Raw genomic sequence first — 11,190 nt, forward strand, 5'->3', positions numbered from 1 at the left:
CGTCCATAGGAAAATAAAAAGTTGACTATCGGTGTGCAAAATTTAGATGGTTCAGAAAAAATCTGCCAATGTCATTCGAAGCTCCATCATAAAAAATTACAGAGACCCCCGTTTCATCAAAATCGGAATAAAAGTTTCCGCGGTATAACGTTTTTTAAAATTGGCATGTTTTCACTTTTTTACAGATATTTCAGGAACCATGACAGATAAAGCTGTTTTCAAGATGGATTCTCAATGAGCATTAGAATGCAAAACTTTTTCCTAATTTACCCGACCCTGTAGCTTACCATTTCGGATATCCCAATGGTGCAGCATTGTAAAAGTGACCACCCTGTAGAAGAAATGTTCTTTTTAGCCAAAAATGTGATTAAAGCGCATATCTACAACAAAATCATTTGAAAAACATCAATAAAACAGCAATTAATTACCTAAAATAGTTTTAGCCAACTTTTCGGGTCAAATACTCCTATGTGCGGCGTTTACTTTTTGAAGTGATAACGTTTTATGGCACGGTCCAAACCCATCGGAATGCGTTATGCGTCGATATGTCTGATATAGTTATAGGCAAGTAGCTACGCAGTTCTCGCTCGCACGCACACAGCCGTGTGAATATAATAGTGTGTAGTCTGTGGGACATTCGCGTGTATAGCTATTGTGTAGTCTATGGGCTGGTGTCCTTAGGAAACGTTTTCGTCCCAAATCGTACGAAAAATAGCGAATTATCTAATTTAATGCAACGTTCTAAAGCTCACCCACTAGATCCGAAATAATTCGTACGGATTCACACAAAAGTTACAATTACTTTTACAGGATTACATAATGATAACGTAAATACCAGCGAATCAACTATTGAAGAATATTAAATGTTGTAAATTAAATTTAAACTTCAGATCCATTTATAAATTATTAGACTAACAAAAATATCGAAATTATAAATTGGTATTGCCATCATCCGTTAAACAAGTTCAATTTTTTATGGTTTCTGTTTCTATAAATGATATAAAGTTAGCACTCTTGTCGACCGTGCCGTGGCGCACGGTTTTTTTTTAATTTAAACCTACTTTACTAGGTGCTTGTGGTGTTTCGTTGGTGATTTGAAGAACATTGCTTATAAATGTTGTATGGTGCCTGAGCGTAGCAGTACTGCGGTGTCTACACCATATCAAAACATTTACAAACCTTGAAAACTGTTGCTTCAAATGCTACGACGAAATCACAAAGGAATTTCATCAAAAAGCTGCATGTACAGGGCTATTGATTGAACTCAGGCCACCCCGTTTCCACGGGGCCATTTGAAATTTATAAAAGAACATTAAATACAACATTTGTAGACCTCCAGTTTATTTTAAGATAATACCAATTTATACAGGGTCTCAATTCCAAGTGGCGGACCACATAAACATTTTTTAAATGGAATGGCGCACTATTTATTGCGTAATCGAACTATACGCAAAATTGTAGACCTATTCGGTATGAATCTTCTATATTGATCTTCACCTGTTTCTGATGTAATTACCGATATTGAGAAAAACTTTTGCCACTGGTTATACCGGTAGTAGGTATCAACTTGCTTATTTAAAATGGAACACCCTATACATATATTACTATATTTTAGAATTCTGCTCTAAATTCTAAATTTATTTCATGTATACTATCCGATACCGAAGTTTAACAGTTTTTGATATATTTGATATTTTATGTAAAAAAATACAGTTGCAGCCATTCGAATAGTTATTAATTTTTCCTATAATGGAATACGTTCTACTTAATTTGAGTCATATTTATTGTTGAAAAGGACTTACTTTAATAGAATTTCGGCAAAATTTTGATAAATATTATTACAGTGTTACAAAAATAAGTTTAAAGATGTCGTTGAGAAAACCACCCAAAATATATTTTTTTTAATGGAAACCCCCGTTTTTGATAATTGTGGGACACCCTGTATAAGACTGGACGAGTATGAGTGAGCCAGAGTTGTTCCACGTAGCCAAAGATAGAGAAGCATTTAAATTAGTGAAATTGAAAATTGAAATTCTCTCCATTGTTGGGTTTGGTAAGAGAACGGGTACCCTAAAAGAAGCTGCTTAGGGGAGAGTAGGGAATCTCGGCCGTGGGGGTAACTCCGGCCATAAAGTTTGTCCCACCCTAACATAAAGGGGACATTTTGGACCGGTTGATGTGCACCTATCAATCACGTAAGAAAACCTACATCCAGTAGCGTTCACTGTTGTTAAATGCCTACAACTTCTGCAAAGAAAGAGGAATGGTTCTGCTGACAATCCCTCCACAAACGTCGCACAGTGTTCAACCGCTTGACGTTACTTTTTATAGTCCTTTGAAGGCAAGATATAATTCAGAATGCAGAAGGTTTTGCATTCCCTCCCTGGAAATTTGCAAACTACAAATAATAAAATAATAAGGCGACACCTGAAAACCATCCATTAGAAAATAAAATAACCGGAAAAAAGACAGACGAAGTAAAGCTTCAAGGCCGACACATTTGGTGAAGTCATTCTAAATCCCGTGTGTTCTGAAACTACTACCCAACGAAGAAAAAAATGGAGGAAAAGCAACACTACCAAATATTAACTTCTACTCCAATGAAAGATTTTTGGAGGCAAAACAGGAAAAATTGCGGGAAGGAAGTCATGGTCGAGAACAGCCAAAAATAAAGAGAGTAAAAAAATATGCTTTCGGTAACTTTGATTACATCAGCGTTTTAGTAAACAAAAACATCAATAAATGGAAGTAAACTTTCGAGACCATTCCTTGAAACGGGTGAGTTTTTCAGGTTTTTACGCCGTCGTAAAAAGAAGAAGTTCCTGTTTTAGACGGCGGAGTACATTTATATTATTTGTGGAAATTTCGGGAAAAATGGGGAACTCTGCATTTTTTAATTCTCCTCGAAATTGTAAATATATTTTATGTATAATATCCTATACTATAATATTTGAAATTTTATGTAAAAAATTACAGATGCAGCCACTCGAATAATTATTCATATTTCCGATAAGGAAAAATGTGGTACTTAATTTGGGTCCCATTTGACTTGTTGAAAAGGACTTACTTTAATGGAATTTCGAGAACATTTTGAAAACTAATACAAACTGTTAAAAAAAAGAAAATCAATTTTTTCAAATGAAAACTCTCATTTTTTATAATTTTGGCTTATTCAGTATTAAAAATAAGTGTAAGTTTGTGTAAGGTTGTCTATTCCAAAAGTGTTTAATTTTCGAAATATTACATATATTACGAAAGATACAATTTAGTATTTTCATATGACCATTTTGCCGCATCTGATTTTAAATCCTGTCACTCTTAGTTGCCATGACGGAAGTGGCCATTTTTAATACAATCAAATTCCAAAAGAATGCTGACAGCTGTCAGTTACCTTTTGAAAATAATTAATAATCATGCCAGGGCGCTTCAATTATACAAACGAAGATTATTTAAACTTATGTATTATTTATGAAGAATGTGATGAATGAAAGCTGTATCAAGAACATGTGACACATTTGCCATTCGATATGCACAAAAACAGAAGCACTCACAGTCTGATGTTAAACCAATTAAGGAAAATTTCAATTACTCTTATTTTCTATACTAAATAAGTTAAAATTGTCAAAAATTGGAGTTCCCAATTGAAAAACTTGATTTAAGGCGATTTTCTCAACGCCATTGTGAAACTTGTTTTTAACACTTTATTTGTAATTATGAAAATGTTGTCAACATTTCTTTAAACTAAGTCCTTTTCAGCAAAAAATGGGACTCAATTCAAGTAACACATATTACCTCATCCGAAAAATGAATAATTAATCGTGTAGCTGTAACTGCAATTTTTGACAAAAAATTTCAAATATATCAAAAACAGTTGATAGACTTGGGTATAAGATATTATACATGAAACATATTTAGAATTTGGAGTAGAATTTAAAAATATAATAATTTATATGGTGTTCAATTTAAAATAAGCAAGTTGGCACCTACTTCCGGTATAACCGGAAGTGTGGCCGTCTTGAAAATATTGTAAATCACTTGCCCCCAATCACTTCGGCACACTGTTCAATTTTCAAATTTCTCTTAATTATAGTTTGCCAGATATCGATCGCGGCGGTTCCCGATGGGACACCTTGTACAAATGGACAAAAAGGGTTTTAATTTGCCTCTCAAGAAAAACAGAACGGAGCGTTGGCGGGCGAAGTACAGAATATTGCAGAGGAAGAACTGGATTTAAAGAGCGTTTATTAAAAACACGCGGAAGAGACCGCCTACATCCAGCCGTAAATAGGTACAGGCTGAAGAAGAAAAATATATTGAAGAATGTATGCTGAATCCTCAAGTTTGCTATGTTCCAGTTTGTTGTGGATGTAGATGCCACAACAGGATGGTTTAAAATTGGCGTCATTCCTTGTAAGGTGTTAGGGGGGCTCACTTAGAGAGTACAAGATGTAAACAATTTAAGATCGAATTTCAACTTTGCTATTAAGATAAATTTTGAAACTGCAGCAACCTCCAAATCTTTTTTTCAAAGAAACTTCTAAAATCTTTAATCAGTTCAGCTTCACTAGTGGAAGCAGGTAGCTTTCATCAGCAGGTAAGGCTCGAAAAAACAAAACAATAGAGCCATAAGTTTCGTTCGGTATTAGTAAAATATAAAATTTATTCTTACCTGTTTTTGCGGATCTGATAATACTTTGGCAAAATAATAAAAGTGCTCCTTGATAATCTTGCTTTTCCATTAACAACTCAGCTTCCAAGCGTTTCTTTTGAGATATACTGGCGTTTTTTTGTCGGTAAACTTCTTGAACGTTAATTAAAAAATCCTGTAGTAATGTTTTTGTCTAGAAATTAATTTATTACAATGTTGATGCACAACGGAGCGCATACTTATACTTACTTTATTTGACTCATAGACACACTTAATTCGGTCTTGATCGGTGCTTAATTTCCCGAAAACAGTTTTCACCCATTCAGGACCCACATGGTTCAATAAATGTTCAACAAAGTTCATAAAAAATCCTTGCGAATTTGACTGAAGTGTTTTTTCACTGCACAAGTTTCTGTATTGGTCGTCTTCAAATATTTTGCTAGCCATTTTTCAATAAAAGTTCAGCAGTTCAATCGTGCTATTAGACTCAAAGAAAATGTTTTACTTTACACTCTCAATGTCGGTTATTTAGTACTAAAAATAGGTACGTTGACACACCTGTAAAATCCAAAGCTTCTGAGAGGCTAATTTTAGAATATGGAGCTCCGCCATTATTTTCGAATAGTTTAAAACCGTTGTGAAATAATATGTATTAAATAATCATAAACAGATATTTAATAGTTCTCCAACTACAGTAACCCAAACTGGTAAACAGAGTAGAGTGCCTTTGGATTAGTTCGTACTTACCTTACCATGATTAAATAATTTTTCTATATTTGAATTTATATGCAAAATAGCATGATACTAAATCAGTATTTGATTATCGCATAAGAGTAGATTAGATCACTGAGATTAAAACGGTTTTTAAACGCATCTGTAAATATACCGGGTGTCGCAATGAGGATGGTAAGCGGCTGTATCTTGGAAAGTATTTGTTGTAGTGTTCGGAAAAAAAATTGATAAGAATCTTGAAGAAATGAATTTGCTGTAAATTATTTTCAAATTTCTCCGATGACCACTGGATGATCTAATTACAAACGGTGTTTTAAAAAGTCGATTTTATACAGAAATTGTCCCAATAAGTGAAACATCTAAGATGTTTAATCAAAATATCATAAAAAACCGTACTACTTTCCTTAAAAGGCTGTACCAGTTTATAAAAAGAGTTGTCATTGAAATCAAACCACTTTTCTAAGTATTCAATCATTCTCTTATACACAGTATTCGCATTCACAAATTTATCGCGTTCTGATTTACTAACCGTTTTCAAAAAATGAAAAATTCCGAAACCAAAGAAACCTTTTTCTAACCTATTTTCTAGTTAATTTTTTAGCTTGCTGAATACATGAAACACTTAAGGGGCTTGTAAGTAATTTCTAGGGAGTGAAAACCAAACGATGGAGATTGAAAGAAGGAGGGCTTGTGTGGGCCACAATTTGCCCTCACCTGGACAAAGTATGGTAACCTCTCTCACATCCAAAGAAATCCTAAATCTCTAATTAATCTAAAGCGGAAGGTGGTCATTCATCAGCATTCTACCGGTCATGCCGTATGGCCTTCACACAAAAAAGTGCCAATCGCCTGAGAGTGTATCAGAGAGCCATCGGACGTTTGATGCCGGGTATTAGCCTCCCAAACAGCACAGATACAAACATAGTACCTTTTATGTACGTACATCTTGTAGAAAATGTACGTAACGTAAACGTAACAAATAGGGCATGTTACGTACATAGTACGTAAAATATCCGATAAGAAACGCACCTCTGGTACACACATACACATATACATACTGTACGTACATACATACATCGAAAACAAGTTATCCTAACAAGTATAATAATGTATATAAAAAATATAAATGTCGTACACACTCAGGGTGTTTGGGCGGGAAATCTACGCAACCAGCGGGAGATTTTCTCCTGAGACATATAGTTGTGGGATTCCATTATCCAATCGAGTCATGGGCAACTTGAACACGATTTGCAGATGATTTTTCAATGGTCTTAATAAACTTCTCAATATTTATAGACGCGCTTTTATAGTGCTTACTAACTCTGCTACTTATTCTGATTAATAACAAAATATGAACTGGAGCTGAGTGAAAAAGTTTTAACCGGACACGTGATACATCTTAAGCGAAAAATGAAGTTATGATGTTTGCGTTATATGATGTCCTTTTTTTTTTTTCCTACAGATGGCTCTGCTCCTTTCGGGCAATTTGCCAGCTCATTCGGGGCGGGAAGATCTTGTCTGGACTTTATCCATATCTGCCCCGCGTGTTGATGTGGAACTTTATTGTGCTGTGGAGTAATTTAACCGCCACCGGGGTTGGTTACCCGATCTTGGTTTATTTGTGTGTTAATCAAAGTCAGATTTAAGGACGAGGTTATATGTTATTGTGAACACTCACAACAGAGGACGAACACAAACGCCACAAAGTACACCACCGTTGATCCTTTGCTCACTGAAAAATGATTACTATTATTGGCTTGAGTTATATGCCTTGCCATCTTATAATTTGATTTTGTTGTAGGCAAGAAATTTAATTAGAATCCTAATTCTGAGGTCTGAAAGATTTGATAAGATACTAGCAATATTTAGGGGGGCTCGGAGACCTGATAAAATCATTTCTTTATAGATGTCAATACTCGGACCATAATTAATTGGGCATTCCAAGAAGATATGGTCCAGAGTCTGCTCCGAGCCACACTCACAACTTGGATCGGCTCTGATCTTAATTCGAAAAAGATGTGACGCTGACAAACAATGACCTGTACGGATTCTTATGATAGTTGTAATATGGTTCCGGTCGACGAACTCTAAATTGTCAAACCACCTCGTTTTTGGGAAGGAGGACACTATCCCGGAGTACCAGATTCCTTTTGTTTTTAATGAGTTTTGCCACGTTTTACAGTATTCATCCCTAATTTGATTTCTAATCTTTGATATGATTTCTGACCTGTCCAGTTCTATCCTCAAGGGGACATTCAAGCCTGTACCTATGTTGGCTAGTTTGTCCACTATGATGTCCTTATTTCAGATTATTTTGCTGCCAGTTCGATGGAACGATGACATTTGGAGGAGGACGGGAGTCTCAGACGTCATGGAAACTGTGGCAAGGAATAAGTGGAGACGGGCTGGGTATGTGGCCAGGGACGATGTCAAGTGGACCAAGGCCATCCTCCAGTGGTGGGAGGGGAACGTGGGGAAAACAAAACAAGTGTTGGGGTAACCCAGAGGAGGTGGAGGGACGACATCTAGAGACACGTCGGCAAAAAATGGATGCAAAGCATTTTTTTGCATACCATAGTGCACGGAATTTTAAAAAATCTGAAATTCGTCTTCCAAGAAGAAAAATCGTCATCTTATAGCATTTTTGGCACCTAGCCGCAGTGGATTGCAGTTATATTATTATTCTTAGATTATTATCTTATATTATTATTCTTTGGCAGCAATTTTTAACACGATTTCAGAAACTTAAAAAAGTGCCACCACGCAAAAGTTGATGACGCCAGTCACCAGAACACAGACATTTAATTTTATGATCATTTGCAGGATGTTAAATGACTATTTCCATTTGCTTGTAGAATATGAATAATTTATTTTATACAAGTATACAAAGTGTATATAAAGATATTTGCACCTTGTGAGTTTGATAATGTTGGTGTATTCCAGTATTCGAGTTTTCGATTATTCGAATATTCGAGTAGGTATTCGAATATTCGAATTGGAGTTATTAGACATAAGTATTCGCTTTTCGAATATTCGAATACTCGAATTATTCTAGTTTGATTTCGGGCCCTAGTTTGTAGCAAGTAGCATGTATAAGTTAAGGCGTTAAATTAATAAGATGCTCAAGATGCGAATGCGATGCTATGGCATACGGGTGCCTGAGCTGACAAATTTTTAGAGGAGACTACAAGTTTTAAAGAATAACTCCCGAAAACTCGTAGTACAAAAAGGAATATTTCAGTTGGTAAGAATCCAACACTACCCAGGATTCGGAACCCTGGGTGTCTTCGCGAAGATATTTTATTCCTCCAGCCGCCGGGCGAACAGAAGCAAAAAAAGGCGTTGTTCTGTGCCAAGTAGTGGTGGGCAAGTCGGGTCATTTCAAATATGATATCTTAAATAGAGCCGTAAAGATTAAATTAGATTTAAGTTTCAATTTAAACTGTAGAGTAGTTTTTTTATATACCAAAGTTTTCTGAACTAATTTATCGAGAAAAGGAATTTGGCTGTTTTGTTCTTTTCCTAGTCATTATCTTAATTTAATGCACTAGTGTGAATTTAAATTATATGTTAATTAAAGTTTTGTATTCCTAAGAAATAATAACATGTTCGTCATTAGGTACTAAAAATTAAAAATACAGTATTTAATTTAGTTGTTTATTTTTATTTCTGAATGAATACGTTTCATTACTTGTTTCTAAGTTCAAAAATATACTGTTTTACGCTGCGTCGTTGTTTTTTTAATGGCTCTAAAACGAAAATTTGCTATTTTGTAAGAAAAATCTATTGAAATGTTGGATAAACATAATGATTACTAATACTGATAAATATACATTAAACTACTATTACTACTATGTAGTACTTTATATGTCTTTATTTCAAACTGCACAACATAAAATGAGACACATTTTTCTTAAGTTATCCGGAATGAAATGCCTAAGATTCGTCGGGACTTAAGGTTCTACATGGTTCTCGACCGGTTAAGTCGAGATCCGGATGTGAGATTCGGATCTGAAATCCGGATCAGAAACACGGCTCTTTTAACCTGACAGAACCCAGAACATTAGTTCGGGTTTCGGGTCCGAATCTCGGCTCGGATCCACTCTGTCTCGACTGGTTCGATAACCGGGTTTACCGTTATACTTAAGCTAAGATATTTTTCATTTTATTAAATTTAATTAACTAAAGTTTTGTAAGTTTTGAAATAATATGTTAAGTTGTACTACAGTTGCACGCTGCTGTATTTCAAGACATAAAAGATCCGTTAAGATCCGAGACTCGTATTTGGAAAATTTCAAGATCCGGATCAGGAAAGGTTTAGCCGCAACGGATAAAAAGTGCCWWTGTCGGCACATTAATTGTAATACCGCGCAAAAGTTGATGACGCGAGTCACCAGCAAGGGCGGATCCAGGTGGTGGGTCATGGGGGTCATGACCCCCCCATTCAATTCTGTATCCAACGATGCCAAAACGAATTCTCTGGCTCGAATGGTTCTTGATAAACTGAGAACTTGAGAAAGTGGATTTTGCACCTCAAAAAAACCACGCAAATCTAAAACTTCTTGACTTCAAGCACTTTTTGAGAAAACTGCCAACATTTTCATATCGATGGTTCACTTTCTAAAAAGGCCATTTATTTCTCTCTAGACTGATGTACAAATTAGCGTTCTTGCTCATTTTGCCTCAGACAAATGAGCAAAAACGAGACGGAAAACATGAAATTTTGGTATAATCTTGCACCTAAGTGTCTGATATTCAAATTTCGCTTTCTGGGTCAAAACTACTCGAATTTCCTCACTCAGGTTGTTACGACTGAGTCGACTTTTCAATTCTCTATCCAACGATGCCAAAACGAATTATGTGGCTCGATTTGTTCTTAAGAAACTTCGAAAAAAGCAGCGTTATGTTCAAGTGGATTTTGCAACTCAAAAAAAAACCACGCAAATCTAAAACTTTATGAATTCAAGCATTTTTTGAGAAAACTGCCAACATTTCGCCATCCATGGTTCACTTTCTAAAAAGGTCATTTATTTCTGTCTAGAATGATGTACAATTGAGCGTTCTTGCTCATTTTAGCTCCGAGATATGAGCAAAAAGGGGACGGAAAACATTAAATTTTGGCATAATCTTGCATCTAAGTGTCTGATATTCAAATTTCACTTTCTGGGTCAAAACTACTCGAATTTCCTCACTCTCCAGGTAGCACAACTGACCAATTAGACATCTGCGAGACGTCCACATTAAGTCATTTTTGGTCAGTACGTCAATTAGAAAAGACGTATGAAAGGCGTCAATACTTGGACGTCTATTAGTCAGATATATATGGACGTCCAATGGACCGCCGAGGGTGGTCATTTTTTAGTCACTAAAATAAGCTTTATTTTAGACGTCCTTATGTTCACTAAATGTCGTCTCGTCTTATTTGGAGAAAATTTTTATCTAACTTTAAATGTATCTTTAGAATAATTTTAAATTTTTAGTAATTTATTTTTTAATTGCCTGTCTGTCAGCATTGCATAAGGATGAATCCTGCACTCAGGACACAAAATGCATGTCAGGACACAAAATTGATTTATTTCTTATTTCCAAAAGCCAAAGAGAAAGGAATAAACCAGAAAGACCAACATACTTTATTTAATAATATGAAATATAATCTTTAAACATTAGATAAATTAGATTAGATAAATTACAATCAACCTCTATGATTAGACAAATTAACAATAATTCTTGTCTGTCCCTCTGTCTAAAGTAAAATTAATTGTGTGATTGTCTATTTGTCTATTATGTCATTTACTTCTTGTCAATTTGTT

The 11,190-nt window shown here is 35.1% G+C and overlaps 1 protein-coding gene across 2 annotated transcripts in view; it reads right to left on the bottom strand.

Annotated features, from left to right (window-relative positions):
- Positions 1 to 5,664, bottom strand: part of LOC109544718 (SET and MYND domain-containing protein 4) — a 28,105-nt gene extending 22,441 nt beyond the window's left edge. Inside the window, exons 1-2 of one of the 2 annotated variants that reach the window (XM_048663879.1) lie at positions 4,898 to 5,664; positions 4,670 to 4,841 (exon numbers count right to left, since the gene is read on the bottom strand). In XM_048663879.1, the coding sequence (XP_048519836.1) occupies positions 4,670 to 4,841; positions 4,898 to 5,095 (370 nt within the window). In that variant the 5' untranslated portion in view covers positions 5,096 to 5,664. The remainder of the gene's footprint in view (positions 1 to 4,669; positions 4,842 to 4,897) is intronic. The other variant, XM_048663878.1, reaches the window with a different exon arrangement.
- Positions 5,665 to 11,190: the final 5,526 nt, after the last annotated feature.

Source organism: Dendroctonus ponderosae, unplaced genomic scaffold, assembly GCF_020466585.1.
Source record: "Dendroctonus ponderosae isolate FM_Combo_2020 unplaced genomic scaffold, Dpon_F_20191213v2 Dpon_F_20191213_2, whole genome shotgun sequence".
Classification (NCBI taxonomy): domain Eukaryota; kingdom Metazoa; phylum Arthropoda; class Insecta; order Coleoptera; family Curculionidae; genus Dendroctonus; species Dendroctonus ponderosae.